Below are 18,629 nucleotides of genomic sequence, written 5' to 3'. Positions count from 1 at the left end.
ATGCAGTGGTCATTCCCTGACCTTTCTGCATCCTCCATATTTGGTGGCTCACGGGCTCGAACCCCGGTCTAATCAAGAAGCGTGTGCTACGCACTGCTGCTCCTGCCCACCTGGCTACGGAGGTGCCTGGACCCTGTTGTGATAAGATACTGTTGACAACTGAATCTTATAATTTAAAACAATTGTTAATAATTCTGATACTATTTATTTTAGGAACTGACTTGGATTGACACAGACTTGCTTATCTTCTGTTTTTATCTTTGTATATTCATATTGGTGTATTCTGTACATTGATTGTTTTCTGATTGTTTGCCTTTTTGATTATTATGCTTTTCAACTCATGTCTAGGATATTATACTTAGGCCTAGTTATGTGTCATGTACAGTAAACCCCCCACTATTCGCGGGGGTTACGTTCCTGAGAAATGTTGCGAATACCGAAAACGCGAATACTGAGTTATGTTGTTGTTGTTGTTTGGTTTTTAGGAGCATTAGCAACTAAGGCCATATTGCTCCAGGATATGCGGTGGTCATTCCTTAACCTTTCCGCATCCTCCGTATTTGGTGGTGACGGGCTCGAACCCCGGTCTAATCAAGAAGCGTGTGCTACGCACTGCTGCTCCTTCCCACCTGGCTACGGAGGCGCACTACTGAGTTATGGCTCCCATAGTAATAAAGGGATTCCGTTCCAAAGTATGAAATATATAAGAAAAACTAGTCTAAAATTTTGTCTATGTATGTATGTATTATAGGTACCTTCATAATATGACTATGTACATAGCAAAATGCAAGCATATGGCATCGAAATGAAAATAAGAAACAGTTTAATATTAAATGTAATATTTATTAGAAATTTCAAACAAATCTTTCAAACCAGCGCCTTTGCTAGCAAAAAAACTTATCCCGCCAGTGCTATCACCAGTTTCGCTAAAGTGTTGATAAAGGAGTTTTGCCTTTTCACGGATGATGAGTGAACTTAACAGAATTTTATTTTGAGTTCGGTCTTCTATCCACAGATTTAAAGCTTTTTTCATTTTTTCTAATTTAACATCACGTGTTACAGAGCAAATTTTTGAAGCAATTAGCGTGTTTTCACGGACACTATGGCGGAATTTTTCATTGATCGTACTGTTGACTCATTGATTTTATAATGTTTTGCCACTGAGGAGACACTTTCACCATTAGAAATTTTATCTAATAACCCAATTTTATTTGCTAATGTCATCACCTTCTTTGATATTTTCACATTTCTCTTGTTGGCGCATAGGCTTCTGTGGCCATAATGCACCTCCCAAGGTTTTTGCAGTACTTTGATCCAAGCCCGAGGCAGGAATCGAACCCGCAACCTTTGGGTTGCCAGGCAGACACTTTACCCACCCGGCTAGCCTGGTCAGCCCATATTTTTGTAGGGGTTAGAAAGAACTTGTCCACAATAGTCACTTTCTTCCGTTAACACACTCGAAAAAGTCTGTTTTACACTGCAAAACGGTAGATTTATCATTTTTGTAAGCATATCAATTTATAAATTGATAAATTTATAAGCATATAAATTAAAAGCAAACAACGAAACCTTCCATGACAAGCGCATAACACATACTGAACAAGGATTAGCGAGAAACATCCACGCTCGCGATTTTGTCACCCCTCTCTCCCCACCCACTGAGTGCTGTTTTGACCTGGAAAGAATTTTAGCCACGCCCATGTTTTTTTATGGCGGAAAATATTCACGGCGCTTTAAAATTCACATTTTTTTAGGTTTCATTTTATATTAAATCGGTGATCGCGAATACACGAAACCGCGAATAGCGGGGGTTTACTGTATTATAATTTCCTATATGTGTTTTAATTTTATTTATTATTTTTTTATCAACTTCCAAGTTATTATTCTTATTATTCTTATCAAGTCTTATTCTCAGTTATCACAAGTTTTTATTTTCAAGGCTCACTATTTTTATTCTATTTTTTATTTATTATTACTATTATTTCATTTATTTATTTTTCATTCCCTCTTTTTATTCTGCTGGTAGTTGAGACATGGACCGTCTTAAATATGGAATTCCTAACACCCACTGGAATGGCATCAAATCTAGTGAGTGTGGGATTTGTCCACTCAGACTGCTTGAGTTGAACTGGCCTACCTCTTATGTGCACAGTTGCAGCCCACCTCCTTGTGGCGAAGACAGGCACTAGGCAGGCTTTCCAGATGATTACCCACCCAGTGGCAAAGTGGCCAGGTTTCCAGATGATCACTTACCCAGTGGCCAGAAACAACAAAACAATGCACACATTTCTGGCCTTTTACTGAGTTTTGTATTCATCACAGTGTACCTAGGCAGAGTTGAACTAACATTCAGATGTTGCCCTACATAAGATACTATACATGTCTACATAACTCTTTCCTTCCACATCATGTGGTGATGTGCAAATTTGACCCCAATTCAAAAAGGAGGATCAAAAGTCAACACAAGCAATTACAGACCTGTTAGTTTAACTTCTATTCCAGGGAAATTAATGGAGGCACTGGTTAAAGAAGCGCTGCAAGATCATCTAGACAAGACTTCACTTATAGCTCGGACACAGCATGGGTTTGTTGAGGGGGAAGTCTTGTCTAACCAATTTAATTGGATACTATGATGTGGTCACAAAGGAACTCGATGCAAAGAATAATTTTGATATCATATATTTGAATGTTAGAAAGGCTTTTGATACTGTTGCACAAATTGGAGCAGTGTGGCACCAGAGGCAAATTGCTGCTATGGATAAAGGGATGGTTGAGTGGGAGAAGACAGTGTGGTAATCAATGGACACTGCTCATTGTGGACTAATGTTATTAGTGGAGTCCCCCAGGGTTCAGAGTTGGGTCCATTGTTGTTTTCTGTATTTATTAATGATACTGATGATGGTATATCAGACTTAATGTCTAAGTTTGCAAACAAAACAAAGGTTGATAGGGTTGTTAATTGCACTAATGATAGTAGTACATTACTGCAACAGGATCTGGACAAGTTGAGCAGATGGGATGAGGTGGCAACTGAAGTTTAACATTGACAAATGCAAAGTGCTGCATATGGATAGCAGTAACGAAAGAGTAACATACAAACTGTGCAGTACTTATGGTAGTGGAGAATGAAAAAGACTTAGGGGATAATTGTGCAGTCAGATATCAAGTTTTCTGAGCAGTGCAGATAGGCTGCAAGAGTAGCTTATGGGGTCTTGTCAAAGATAATGTAGGAATTTTGATAGCAGGGATAAGGTGATTATCCCCTTGTATAAGGCATTAATCAGGCCACACCTTGAGTACTGCATACAGGTCTGGAGGCCTCATTTAGGAAAGATGTAGAGCTACTGAAACGAGTATAGAGAAGGGCAAGATTAGTGAGTGGAACAAAGGGATGCCGTTACCAAGAAAGACAAGTTTTGCAAATTTTAGTGGCTGGAGACTAGGCCCTGCGAGGTGGTCTGATTGAGGTGTATAAGGTTTGAATGGTTTGAGCATGCTCAATGCTGATGGGATACTTCCTCTTGCTCAGAATAATCGCCTGAGAGGGCATAAATTCAAATTGAGGAAAGACAGCTGTAGTGGTTGATTGCTGGAACAAACTTCCATCTGCCGTTGTAGAAGTTGATAGCTTATCAAGGCAGAACTAGAGAAATATTTAGAGTGAGTGGGTGGGTGAAATAAGGGTTTTTTTTTTTTTTTTTTTGGCTGATACTATATAAACCTGCTTTCTTGCATCATATGTCTTTACTAATGCTAATGTACCAACACAATCCCCTGCAGCTTCTATGCTGATGACATGACTTTTAGGTCTTTCATTCACCATATCAGGCAACAGTTTCCCCCAGCATGCATTCTAAGTCAATATTTTGATTTCATATAGAGATTCCTTTATACCTGTTATTGAATAAAAGGAACAATGCAGGCCTAATTTCATGATCGCCATCTTTAGTCCAACCACTGAAACTCTCCACTGAAAACCATAAGTAACTCTTCAGTGACACAATACATTTTGAACACAAAATGTAATGGTGTCAGTTAAAATTTTGTTTGTAGGACACTAAAAAAATTTACATTATCCAGGACTTAAATTATTGCTCAATACACACTTATTTTATAAATTAAAAACCCAAACATATTTTAATCAACTATATTAATTTTCATTAACAGAGCTTAAACTTACCGGACTGTTCAGTTCATTTTCTTGTGTACTTTTGCTCTTTACAAACAGCCTCTGAAAAGATAATGTTATAAATTTATTTTATCTGATAAAGAAGCATATTTGTACAGCAAGTGAGTTCCCCAAATTACAAAATCTGAACCAATCAAATCAGGACCACACCATTAATTTAATACTGTACTAAAGAATTGGACTGCTTCAACAATGCTATCAAAACTCATCTATAATTTAAGTTTCATTTAGTGCAATGAAACTAATGAAATTGCACAGAACTCAGGAAAAAAAAAACCCAACAACTAGCATAGTTGAGATGTGCACATTTTTGGTTCAGCCATCTGAATACATTAAAAGAATAAATAATATTGACAGGAAGCCATGTTAGAATGTTTTTTTGGATCACTTCACTTTTAACCAGCAGAAAGTCATAAAAACAAGAATGCCTCAGCATCATACCTCAGCACCATACATCAATACAGGTCTAACCACAGTTTTATACAATCTTCCCTTCATTTTCAAATTACTTTCTTATCACACAGCACCCCACTCATCTTTCTCCAGTTCAACCATCCACATTGCACTCTATGCTGTATTTCTGCACTGAATCCTCCATCCCTCTCAACATTCGATCCAAGATACTTAAATTTCGAAACTGATGGTAGCTTTCCCTCCTGCAATCTTATAGAACTCTCATCTTCTGCATTCAATGCTATATATTCTGTCTTGGTTCTGCTTATCCTCATTCCTCCTCTTCCAACGCTTTCTTCCATTCTTCTCTACCTTTCCTTGGGATGGTTCACACAGTACGATATCATCCGCAAACAGCATACTCCATGATGCTCTACTCTTCCTGCCTCTCACCAACACATCCATTACCAGCTCGAACAGATATGGGCTGAGAGCTGATCCCTGGTGCAGTCCGACTACTATAGAGAACCCCTCGGTCATACCTTCACTACTCTTAACCCAAGTCACTGCTCCCTCGTACATTTCCTTCACAAGCCTTACATACTTTTCTGATGCACCCTTCTGCCTCATGCATCTCATCTCCATACCTCTTGTCTGGGCACTCTATCATATGCTTTTTCCAGGTCTATGAACACCATGTGCAACTCTACTTGTATCTCCCTGTATCATCACCTGCTTTAAAGAAAAGATTGCATCTGTTGTTCCTCTTCCTGGCATGAAACCAAACTGTTCCTCTCCTATTTCCATCGTGCCTTATCCTTCCTTCCAAAATTCTTTCCCAGATCTTCATCGACTGAGACATTAATTTTATTCCCCCGTAGTTCCCACATTCCTGCACATCACCCTTTTCCTTTATCGATTGGCACAAGTATACTTTCCCTCCACTCATCTGGTATCCTCTCCTGCTGCCACAGTTTTTCCATAAAGTCCCATATGATATTGATCCCTTCTTTGCCCATACTTCTCCATACCTCTACTGGTATCCGATCAGCACCTACTGCTTTCCCCCCCCTTCATTTTTATGAGTGCACTTTCCTCTTCTTTCCTGCTTATGCCTTCCACTACTCTTTCATTCATCTCTCCAACCTCGCATAATGCTCTTGGGCTTTCCTCATCTAATAACTTCTTAAAATAATCTTTATCTTCCTGGCCTTCTTTGTCTCTTGCTTTGGCTATTCTCATCAACTGCCTATCCCCATCTTTCCTTTCCAGTTCCCCATAGGCCTCGTCCACTGCCTTCCCCTTTGCTATTGCCACAGCCCTTTTTGCCTCCTTTATTTGCTAATTTATATGCTTCTTTATCTTCCTGGCTACCTGTTAAATCCCATCTTTTCCTCATCTCCTTCTTTTGTTTTATCACAGATTGCACTTCATTCCATCACCAAGCCTCCTTTTCCCTCTGGCGACCCCTTTCCTGATGTTTTTCCCAACAACTATTCTCCAACTTTCCTTATGATACAACTATTTAACTTCTACCACTCTTGCACGTCTTCTGGTAAATTTATTCCTTTTAGCACCTTTTCCCTAAACTCCTTCCTCAAACCCACGTCTTTCAATCTCCACCATTTTACCCTTTTCTCCCTCTGTCTTGAATATTTCCTACTTTTGTCTGCTACAACCTCCCAATCGACCACAAGTAATCTATGTTGTGAAGACACTTTCTCCATTTATCACCTTGCTGTTCCTCATTTCCTTAAGATGCCTCCTACGGCACACGACACAGTCGATCTGGCTTATCCTTTCCCCACTTTTGCATGTTATCAGCTGGCTTTCTTTCCTTTCAAAGTAGGTGTTAACCATCGCCAGGTCGATTGCCACTGCGGGTTCTACTATCCTCTCCCCTTCTCCATTTCTTTCCCCAATACTCCACCTTCCATACACTCTTCCATACAAGCTTCTGTATCATATGATAATTTAAATGCATGCCATGCACTTTACTTCTGTCATGTGTCACAATAGTTCATCTAACATCCATTTAGGTCTAAGTTTTGAAATGTATTTGTTTGTTGGTACGAAAAGTGTAGTAGCTTCTTTGATTACTCTCCTGAATACTTCCCATTTAGAATTTTCTGTTGGTAACATCATCAGTTGGTCCCACTGCACACAATTTAAAAGTTGTCTAACACCTCAGTAGTCACTCTTACGAAAGCAAAAGCCTTTCCCTTTAAGCTTGCCAGCAGTTGTCTTTAATTAAATTCCACATAAGTACACTGTCATCAGTGCCACCCAGTGGGTCTTTTACCTGCAGATTCTTAATGCATGAAGAATCACTGCTGATAACCAGATAAAGAGTATTGCTTCCTCTTGTTGCCTCTCTAACATGCTGCTGCAGAAAACAGTCAACAAAGAAATCCACAAAAGTCTTGGTAGTGTGTGAGTGACCAACCCATAAATTCCAGTCAACATCTGGAAAGTTAAAATCAGCATTTGAAGAATCACTGCTGATAACCAGATAAAGAGTATTGCTTCCTCTTGTTGCCTCTCTAACATGCTGCTGCAGAAAATAGTCAACAAAGAAATCCACAAAAGTCTTGGTAGTGTGTGAGTGACCAACCCATAAATTCCAGTCAACATCTGGAAAGTTAAAATCCCCATTATGAGACATTCTGATTTACTGGCCCACTATTTCCCTGTATAGCTGTTTGGTATACTCATCACAGTCCTTAGGCCTACAACACACTCTTACTCTCGATTTTGTTTCCCAATATTATTATTCAATATTATTATTATTAATATTATTCTTAACTCAGAGCATAACCACTCCACCTCTCCTTGTCTGTCCCTGTCTGTCCTTCCTGTATATACTGTACTCCCATATTCAAATTCAGCATTATTTGTCCTCATCTCCTCTATTTCTATGAAGTCTGAATTCAACAACTTAATCAGTACTTCAAATAAATAAAGTTTATTTTCTCTGTACAGTCGTTCATTGTACTCATCAGTCATTAGGCCTATTACACACTCCTACTCTCAATTTTGCTTTCCCAGTACTTATGTCACACCAAATTGACTCAACACTGCACTGACCACCCATATCAGTTGAATGTACTGCCTTAGATTTTATGTTTCTTAACTAACAGCATGACCCCCCCCCTCCCTTCCTATCCTTTTGTACACATTGTACTCCCCAAATTCCAATTCTGTACTGCTTATATATCTGTGTGACACCGTCTCTGATATCCCAACATTATCTACCTTTGAGGTTTTCACCAGCACCTCAAATTCATCAAATTTATTTACTAAACTCTTAGCATTGATGTACATGCAAGCATACATGCACCTTAGCATTGATGTACATGTAAGCATACATGCACCTTAGCATTGATGTACATGTAAGCATACATGCACCTTAGCATTAATATTAATAGAAGCATACGATGCAAGAATCCACTGTAGCAGCATCAGTCAAAAAAAAAAAAAAAAAAAAACAAACCACTTCCATTTCACCCCTCCATTCATTCCAAATGCCTGTCCAGCTCAGCCTTAAATTTATTTAGGCTATCAACTTCCATAACAAAAGATGGACGTTTGTTCCACCAATCAACTACCAGCTGGCTAAAGGCAAATTTCGGCACATCTATTCTACAACTGTCTTTCCTCAATTTGAATCTGTGTCGCCTCAGGTTCTTAATCTGAGCAAGAGGAAGAATCCCATCAGCATTCAGCTTGCTCAAGCCATTCGAGGCCTTATAAACCTCAATCAGACCACTTTGCAGGTGCCTACTCTCCAGGCACTGCAATTTGCAGAACTTAAGCCTTTCTTGGTAAGAGCACCCCTTTGTTCCCCTCACCAACCTTGTTGCCCTTCTTTGTAACTCTTTCTAGCAACTCTACATACTTCCTAAAATGAGGTGTCCAGACCTGTACACAGTACTTTAGGTGTGGCCCAACATTGTCTTGTATAACGGGCCAATCACCTCCTTGTCCCTGCTAGCAAAATTCCTATATATCATTGACAAGACTCCATGACCTGCCCTGGCAGCCTGTCTGCACCGCCCAGCGAACTTCATATTTGACTGCACAATTACCACCAGGTCTTTTTCACTTTCCACTTCCTTGAATGTAATACCACACAGTTGGTACATTTCTCTTCTGTTATTGCTACCCATATTCAGTACTTTGCATTTTTTAATGTTAAACTTCAGTTGCCACCTCAGCCCATCTGCTCAACTTGTCCAGATCCTGTTGCAGTAACGTACTCTCATTAGTGTCATTAACAACCCTACCAACCTTTGTATCATCTGCAAACTAGGACATTAAACCTGATACACCTTCATCAATATCGTTGATAAATATACAAAACAACAATGCGCCCAACACCGAACCCTGGGGAACTCCACTAATAACACTTGTTCACGAAGAGCAGTGTCTACTGATTACCACTCTCTGTCTTCTCCCACTCAACCATCCCTTTATCCACTGTAGCGACCTACCCTTAATAGCATATCTCTCCAATTTGTACAGCAGTCTTCCATGTGCAACAGTATCAAAAGGTTTCCTGAAATCCAAGTATATGATATAAAAGTTATTTTTGGCATTCAGTTCCTTTGTGACCATATCATAGTATCCAATCAAATTGGTGAGACAAGACCTCCCTTTAACAAACCCATGCTGCGTCTTAACTATTACTGCAGTCTTGTCTAGATGATCCTGCAATGCTTCTTTAACCAGTGATTCCATTATTTTCCCCAGAACAAAAGTTAAACTAACAGGTCTATAGTTACTTGTCACCTTTTGAATCCCCTTTGTGAATTGGTGATACATTTGCACACCTCCAGTCCATGGGGACCTCCCCTGAGTCCAACGAAGCTCTCATAATTATGGCTAAGAGTTTGCTTACTTCCTTTGCTGCCTCCTTTAATATAACTGGATAGAAATCCAGTTATATTAAATCCACCCCATGTGCCTTTTTTATGTTTAACTTCAACAATTGATCCTCCACTTTTCTCTCCGTTATTACAAAATCACTTAGCTCACTGTTAGAGTTTGATAAACTTCTGGCACTCTCCTCATTGAATAACTCCTCATGTGTGAATGTAGAGGCAAAATACTCATTCAGTTTATCAGCTACCTGAGCATGATCATCAATAGTCAACCAATCTATGTTAAATGGTCCAATCTGATTCATCCCTTTCCTTCTAGATTTACATAAGTAAAGAACTCTGATGTTTTTCTTTGCATCATTTGCCAAGGATTTCTCGTAATCTGCCTTCACCTATTCTCACTCTTAGTTAACACAGCCGTCCTGAGAAAAAACTACACCGTGCACAAACCATCCTGAGAAAAATCTACACCGTGAGACTTACACCTTCTCTCATGGCTGAAATGACTGACAAGGCTCTCAACATATACTCCTTCCCATTGTGTCTGAGCAGAATCACAGACAATTTAAAATTCAATCCTAACTCATGACTTAAATCCTAACTCAACAAAAATACAAAAAGAGAAATGTTGCCCTTTTTTGTATTGTTTGGGGTTTAACAAATGCCAGGCAAGCAACAACAAAATGTGCACTCCTCATGCAGCATCACTAGCAAGAGCTGTCCAATCTTTGTTAGGGCTTTGGCTTTACTGGGCTTCGTAGAAACAAAATGACAGTTGAGATCTGATAGATGCCATGTGTAACACATTACTGGTTTCTCTCATTTATCTTCTATCAATATTTTGTAACTGAGCTTTGAAAATCATAATAGAAGGATTCAATTCAGCAAAAAAGCTAAAAATTCATTTTTTATTATTAAAAAATGTGTCTGACTGTTACATGAGCATACATTTTCCATTTAGAGTGTGAGCAGCAGAGGGTAAAGGTGTCAGAGAAATGTTGTACCAGGGAATCAGCAAAAGATTGTGAAATTTTTGTGATGTACATACAAGACTATGTTCATGAAGATGTCATTCCAGTCTATTCTGGTCACAAAACAGCAGTGTTACATGTGTATCCTAACCTGGATACACACATGTAACACTGCTGGATGCACTTTATAAAATCATATGCCTCTATCAGCAACCTGTACCATGGGTACCTGAGGTCCAATGTGACAAGGAAACATCATTATGCTTCTACCAGCAACCTGTACCATGGGTACCTGAGGTCCAATGTGACAAGGAAACATCATTATGCTTCTACCAGCAACCTGTATTATTGGTACACAGGGCAGAATCCACTGCTTCATGTGATTTCCTTTATATGTGGAATCCTTTGTCACTTTGTAATATTATAAACTGTGATTCACTAAACTACATGACTTACCTCCATTCATTCCAAATCCACACTTTCTTGTCCTTGACACCACTGCGGACTTTTTTCCTAGTCTATTTCAGATATCAACATATGCAGAGCAGTTTCTAACTCCCACAGTTCATCTTCTATATGGTGCAAGTGCTAACAGGTTGCAAGGTTCCTGTACTATAGGCATCTGTCAATTGCAATGTTATTTGACAACAGTCCACCTGATACACCTTTCAGCTACTCTAGACTTGCCTCTGTTGGTATCAGTTTTTTTGTTTTGCCTTCCTTTATTCTGTAAATACTCAAATAACAGCCCCACTGGAAGGGCAACTGTCTTTTATATTACATCACCTGCTAGATGGAGATTGACAGTCATACCACATTTGAAGCTGGTGAGATGCTTTACGTTCTCAACTAGTGAACAGCATGGGGTTATAGCACTTTGCTAGATTTGCATAAATGCATTCCAATTTATACCAGACAAACATTTGACATATCAAAACTCAGGTGTGTGCAGGCAAGCATATGATTGGTTGGATGATTTGGGTTTTATTGGCGCATTAGCAACTAAGGCTATAATGCGCCAAGACCAGGTATGTATAAAAATTAATATATAAATATAAAACCTAATTAATTAGGCCACCATGTCCACATCTAAAGATAAATCAATAAAAGAAATAACAATAACATATAAATTTTAAATATGATTAAAAACCTTTATTGCTTTCTAAAAGCTAAAAATAGCAGACACATTGTCATTGTCGGATAAAATCTGACAGTGTATAAGGCTCAGTCAGATGATTAAAAGGGGTAAAACGGGTGCTGCTAAAATCTGGACAGTCAATTAAAAGGTGTCTGATCGTTAAGATTGTGCCACAGGATACACACATAGGAAGGTCATCAGCCCTCAGCAGAAACAAATGAGTTAAATACCTCATGCGGTATCCTATGCGGGTCCGGGCAAGAACAACTTCCTCCTTACGATTCCTGCGCAGACTGGACTGCCACAGTTCAATTACAGGCTTTATACGATATAATTTATTTGCAGTCTGTCTATTCCACGAATCCTGCCATTGGGAGTGAATCTTCTAGTGTATTATTTGCCTGTAGTCTGTATAGGGGACTGACAGGCAGCAGTTATTATTGGGAATTGCTGGTTTGGCTGTGGCGTCAGCCAAATCATTTCCCCTAATCCCAATGTGGCTGGGAATCCAGCAGAAGCGGATATCATATTCACGTCTACGGGGGAAGTGAATCTTCTGCTGAATACTAGACAGAACTGGATGAGGATTATATCTCACAGATATTAAAGCCTGTAACATGCTGAGAGAGTCGGAATATAAAATGAACCGTTTGTATTGGCATTCACTAATGTGATCCAAGGCTAACTCTATAGCATGCAGCGCTGCTTTTTTTTTTTTTTTTTTTTAGGAGCATTAGCAACTAAGGCCATATTGCTCCAGGGATATGCGGTGGTCATTTCCTGACCTTTCCGCATCCTCCGTATTTGGTGGTCACGGGCTCGAACCCGGTCTAATCAAGAAGCGTGTGCTACGCACTGCTGCTCCTGCCCACCTGGCTACGGAGGCGCCTACATGCAGCGCTGCAGTAAATATGCTGCATTCAGAGGGAATCTGCTCCGATGTAGAGCTGTCTGTAAAGACAGCAGCAGATCCCACATATGATTCTGACTTCGAACCGTCTGTGTAGACTGGCGCGAAATCGGAATATTCAGTTCGGTGTGCTGAATGAAGCTGCAGGTAGACAGATGATGGAGTGTCCGACTTTCCCCAATTTCTAAGAGACAAGTCACATGCTGGGACATGAGCATGCCAGGGTGGAAATGGTTGCTTTGGTGTTTGGGCAACCTTGTCTACCTTGATATTAAGTTCTTTGAGTAGCTCTTGGAGACGAATACCAAAAGGACGATTGGCAGTTTTACGGGTGTTATATAAATTTTCCCATCGCAGTTCAAAAACGAAGGGCCACGTAGGATGGTGTGGCAGGGATTTCAGTTTTAAAGCATACTTTAAAGACAACTGCTTAAGTTGAAGTGATAACGGTGGTTCGTTTGCTTCGACGTATAAGCTCTGGACAGGAGATGTGCGATATGCTCCAGTAGCAATACGTAGGGCCTGATGATGGACGGGATCCAGCCATCGAAGGACACTGTCTCTGGCTGAGGAATATACCTGGGACCCATAATCTAATTTGGATCGCACAAGTGCACGGTAAAGCCAAAGAAGGGTGCATCGGTCTGTTCCCCAAGATGTAGAGGAGAGTGAGCGGAGAATATTAAGCCCACGTGTGCACTTTGTGCGGAGTTGGCGAATATGATCCAAAAGGTCAGTTTTTTTATTGAATATGAGTCCCAAGAATTTTGTGATCGCTGCTACTGGAATAGCATTTTGTCCGAGCCTTAATTCAGGTTCAGGATGAAGATTACGCTTGCGACAAAAGTGTACGCAAACAGTCTTCTCCGGCAAGAACCTGAAGCCATTAGCAAGTGCCCAGGAATTCAGATTATCAATGGCTTTCTGCAGTTGTCTTTCAATAACCCTCATGTTGCACGACTGACAAAAAATGCTAAAGTCATCAACATAGAGGGCACTGTTTACAGTTGGAGGAAGTTGTTCTGTGATTGAATTTATTTTGATGGCGAAAAGCGTGACACTTAATACTGATCCTTGTGGTACTCCCTCCTCTTGGCTGAAGGAAGGGGAGAGTGAGGATCCCACGCGAACTTGGAAAGATCGATTGGCTAAAAAGTTTTTAATAAAAATTGGGAGTTGCCCCCTAAGGCCAAGGCTATGCAGATCTTTTAAGATGCCAAATCTCCAAGTTGTGTCATACGCTTTCTCCATGTCAAAGAACACCGACACCAAGTGTTTGCGTTTTAGGAAAGCATCCCGGATCGATGCTTCCAATCTAATAAGATGGTCCAAAGTGGACCGGTTCCTTCGGAAGCCGCACTGGATGTTGGAGATAAGGTCATTTGATTTGAGATACCATATTAAACGAGAATTAACCATTCTCTCCAGGATTTTGCACAGACAGCTAGTCAGAGCAATAGGACGATAATTGGTGGTGACTTTTGGATCCTTTCCTGGCTTAGGAAAGGCAAGAACGATTGCCTTTCGCCAGGAGTCCAGAAACTGCCCTTCAGTAAAGATTCTGTTATACAGAAGGAGCAGACAATCCATAGATTTTGGTGAAAGATGTTTAATCATTTCATAATGGATGCCATCTGGTCCAACGGCACTTGCTTTGGAAAGAGTGAGGGCTCTTTTCAGTTCCTCTATAGCAAATGCCCCGTTGTAGGGATAGAGGCCCTGGGACTTAAAATTAAGTGCCTGTTTTTCAATTTTCTGTTTCAGAACCAGGAACTCTGAAGAATACGAAGATGTTGCAGAGATGCTAGAGAATGTTACCCCAAGAGCATTGGCTATTGCAGTTGGATCTGCAATAGTGCATCCATTATGATCTAGGATTGAAGAAGGGTGGAATGTATATTTTCCCTTCATTTTCCGGATTTTATCCCAGACTACCTTAAAGTTGGTAGACTGGTTAATAGATGATGTAAAACGGATCCACGATTCCTTTTGACTCTGACGACAGATGCAGCGTGCTTTGGCTCGTGCGCGTTTGAAGGCTATGAGGTTGTTCGTGGTAGGATATCGGGGAAATATCCCTCACGCTTTGTTTTGAGCCTTTTTTGCTGTTGTGCATTGTGAATTCCACAAAGGTTTGGGAAATGGTGGAAACCGGGCAGATGTTTTTGGGACAGCATTAGCAGCTGCTTGGACAATGATTTCTGTGAAGTACTTTACTGCGTCATTGATAGGCTCCCGACTGACTGTACTGAGGTCAAAATTTGCTTGATGTTGGAAGGCATTCCAGTCACCGTGATCAAACTTCCACCATGGTAACCTAAAAGGAAGACATGGGCTCCCACTGTGTAACAAGGTTATCACAGGGAAGTGATCACTTCCGTGTGGAATCTCCTCCACTTCCCAAGTGAGTGAAGGGAGTAGAGAAGGGGAGCAGATAGAGAGATCAATGGCAGAAAAAGTACGGGTAGGCATGTGGAAAAAGGTGTTTGTTCCAGTATTTAGAAGGGAGAGGTCATTGTCATTGAGCATACGCTCTATGACTCGTCCCCTTCCGTTGATGTTAGCACTACCCCACAGGGTGTTGTGTCCATTCATATCCCCGAGAAGTAAGTAAGGGGGAGGCAGCTGCGTTACAAGATCATCAAGGTCTGCCTGGGGGATGTCAGTCCCAGGTGGCAAATAAAGAGAGCAAACTGTTAATATAAATCCCAACGAAAGGCAAATTGCAACAGCTTCCATGCTAGTTGTAATTAGCAAGGGCTGAACTGGGGTGTGATTGCCGACAAGGATAGCCACTCCTCCATGAGCAGAGCCATCCGCAATTCTATCCTTTCGAAAAATTGTGATGTTGTGCATGGTGGGATCGTCATTTGCCTTTAGATATGTCTCCTGCAAGCAAAAGCAAACTGGCTCATGCTTTTGCAGGAGGGCCTTGATGTCATCAATATTTCCCGGATCCACGACAATTCCATTGTAGGAATTTAGGCATTATTTTGGCTTGGTGGGTCCATCAGGCGGCTTCCGAGGTGCTGAGGGCTTACTTTTATCAGTCTTGGGTTTATCTTTTTTGGGGAAGAATGGACGCTGTCCCGTGTCCATTTCTTCCTCCGCAAAGAGTTCCAAGACTGAATCTTCGGGTACCTCCTTCTGCTCGACATCCATGTTTTCTTGGGTACTAGGGGGAACTTCCCCTTTCTTATTCTTTTCTTTCATATTTACCTTTGTTACTTGTGGAGCATTAGGAGGTACTGATATAGGAGTGGCAGCTGATTGGTTTTTCTGTGCAGGTTTTTGAGTACTTAGGAGATAACGCGCGATGGGAGTAAAAGACTCCTTTGGAGGAATGGTCATGTCCGTCTGAGTTTCGACGGAACATCTCCTGCTACCTTCTGGGCGTAGGTAGGTCTGTTGATATTCAGGGGTTTCACCGATTTCCTTGCCTCCTGGTATGATATATTTAGCTCTGCCTTCAGCCATTGAATTTCTTTTTCTTCTTTCCACCTCTGGCATGCTCGTGAGTAGGCCGGGTGTTCGCCTTCACAGTTAATACAGGTGGGTTTTGCAGCCGAACATGCTGTTGTTTCGTGATCCTTTGCACTGCATAGAGCGCATGCAAGGACTCCACGGCAGGCCATTTGAGAATGTCCATACTTCTGGCATTTAAAACACCGTAAAGGGTTCGGAACGTATGGACGCACTGAACAGTTGATGTATCCAGCTTTAATCTCATCAGGAGGTTTAGGAAAGTTAAAAGCCAGAATAACGCTCCTGGTTTTAACAAGTTTTCCATCCCTTCGCGCAGTAATTCTCTTGACGGCAATAACTCCCTGTGGTTTTAATTCGGAGCAGATTTCCTCCTCGGTTACGTCGAGAAGGTCCCACTCCGAAATGACACCTCTCGATGAATTGAGTGTTCTGTGTGGTGTCACTGTTATAGGTATTCCTCCGATTGATGTTGTTCGGAGTAAATGTTCAGTTTGCCTGTCATTTTTAGTTTCAATTAAGAGGTCTCCAGAACGGAGCCTCTTAACTGATTTGGGTGAACCTGCTAACCCATCTAACCCTTTTTGAATAAAAAAGGGCGACATTTTACCAATCAGTGTTTCATTGGTAGAATGAATAATTAAGAACCTTGGGACAGGCCCTGATGGTAATTCGGTTCGCTGCCTCTTTTTAGCAATAATGCTATCTGTCTCCTTTTCATTGATTTCAGATAGGGACCGGGTTGGGGCCCCTGAAGAAGTGAGTTTATCAGGATTCATATAGTTTTTAAATTGTTCAGTGCCCGGGCTCCCCACCCACCACGGAGCCCAAAGGGACGCCCACTACCCGGCATGCAATAAATGCGCTCGGGAGTGGAACGCCAGGGCTACCCAGACACTATACCCGCACCGCCGCCAGCCTGAATCCTGTCCCTCGGACTATGAGGGTAGGGGTGTGGCACTGACACGGTTGACCCTCGCAGGCGAGCCTACTAGCTGACTGATCCTAGCTGGGCCTTCCAGGACCTCCCGTCTTGTCGAAGCAGGGGCCAAAGTGATGTATTGAAGCTGGGCCCCTCAACCACCAGGATCCCCCCTTTCCGAATTTCCACGGGTCACAGCGCACGGCAAACACGCCGGATTCCATTGATGTAAGCCTGGAACCTGGGCTGTGGGCGTTGGATCCCAGTGATGCTAGTCTGGGAGTCCAGCAGCATCACTGGGAGGTCCCCTCACCACGTACAGGTGCCCACGTAGAGGGGGGCAAGCATACACGTGTGTGCGCACACACGCACACACCTTTGTGTTTTTTTTATTTACATTCACACAAGGTATGAATGTAGATGCATAAGGTCTTGAATGGGTAGAGCAGGCTCAATTCTTATGGGATTCTTCCTCTTGCTCAGATTATGAACCTGAGGGAGCATAAATTCAAATTGAGGAAAGACAGTTATAGAATAGATGTGCAGAAATTTGCCTTTAGCCAGCAGGTCATTGATTGCTGGAACAAACTTCCATCTGTCATTGTGGAAGTTGATAGCTTAAATAAATTCAAGGAGGAACTGAACAAAACGTTTAGAGGGAATGGACGTGTGAAATTGTTTTTTTTGGGGCTGATGCTACATAAGCTTGCTTTCTTGCATCACATGTCTTGATTACTATTACTTACACACATTAAACATTCACATGCGGATATTTTAAAATGTTTAAAACGTTCCAAAACATTGACATGGTTGTTAAACTAAATCCACTAGGTTAAAATGAATTTGGAAAAGAAATACAGGATCATGATAGAACAATGCAGACCACTACCAAATGAGAAATGTGATAATTCAAAATACCACCACACGCACAAGTAACCTCATACCATGATATTGAAATGAAATTAATTAAAATAATTTTTCTGAAATTTGTATCAAACTATAAAAAAAAAAAAAAAAAAAAAAAAACTTACCTGACCAGGAAAAATAAGCCTAGAAGTTAGCTTATTAATTTCAACCAATTCTGATGGAGTTGTATCCAATCTTGCAGCTATTCCTGTAAGTGTGTCATTGGAATCAACCTGTTGGAAGGCAGAAAAATAAATTTTCATTTATACTCATATAGCCATCATGGCCAAAGGAGTACAAATAAATTACCATAATTAAAGTACTGTAATCTTAAATACTAACTAGAAAGTAAGAAATTCAAATTTTGACCAAATCAAGTAGCACAAACCTCATGTGCAAGCATCAATACCACCAAGTTTTGCAGCCAAAGCATATATAGGCTATCCACAGCAGCAATGCAATGATATAATACTTTTCCTGGGTAATTTTTAAACCAAGATACTGAACTGAAATCTTTTCCACTCTGATTTTTGTTCAGTTTCTTGCAAAAAGCCATCATTAAACCAGTTCAGGCCAGTTATTTTACCTTCCACAGAATCAATTTGTGAAAATGTATAGAAATCTCTTTATATAAGCTGTGGGATTTTTTTTATTTGATAAAATGCTATTTACTTAACACCGGTGATGTTTTTAAATAGCAAACATGTAAAGCAAAAAAAAAAAATATATATATATATATATACCGAATGAATTTCTTTGCTAGCTAAAAGCAAAATACAGACTGAATTAAACTGAAAGTTTAATTCAGTCTGTAATTTGTATGTGTATGTGTGT

The 18,629-nt window shown here is 40.7% G+C and overlaps 1 protein-coding gene across 5 annotated transcripts in view; it reads right to left on the bottom strand.

The window, feature by feature from the left end:
- The window catches only part of LOC150084425 (oxidation resistance protein 1A-like), a 250,740-nt gene that overhangs the window by 175,331 nt on the left and 56,780 nt on the right, over positions 1 to 18,629 (bottom strand). For all 5 annotated transcript variants that reach the window (XM_090376063.1, XM_090376059.1, XM_090376064.1 and 2 more), the window contains 2 exons: positions 17,921 to 18,028; positions 4,181 to 4,231 (listed from right to left, as the gene is read on the bottom strand). In XM_090376063.1, coding sequence (XP_090232189.1) covers positions 4,181 to 4,231; positions 17,921 to 18,028 — 159 coding nt within the window. The remainder of the gene's footprint in view (positions 1 to 4,180; positions 4,232 to 17,920; positions 18,029 to 18,629) is intronic.

Source organism: Mastigoproctus giganteus, chromosome 6 (assembly GCF_048544385.1).
Source record: "Mastigoproctus giganteus isolate SK-2022 chromosome 6, ASM4854438v1, whole genome shotgun sequence".
Classification (NCBI taxonomy): Eukaryota; Metazoa; Arthropoda; class Arachnida; order Uropygi; family Thelyphonidae; genus Mastigoproctus; species Mastigoproctus giganteus.
This window is presented reverse-complemented; position numbering and strand designations above follow the sequence as displayed.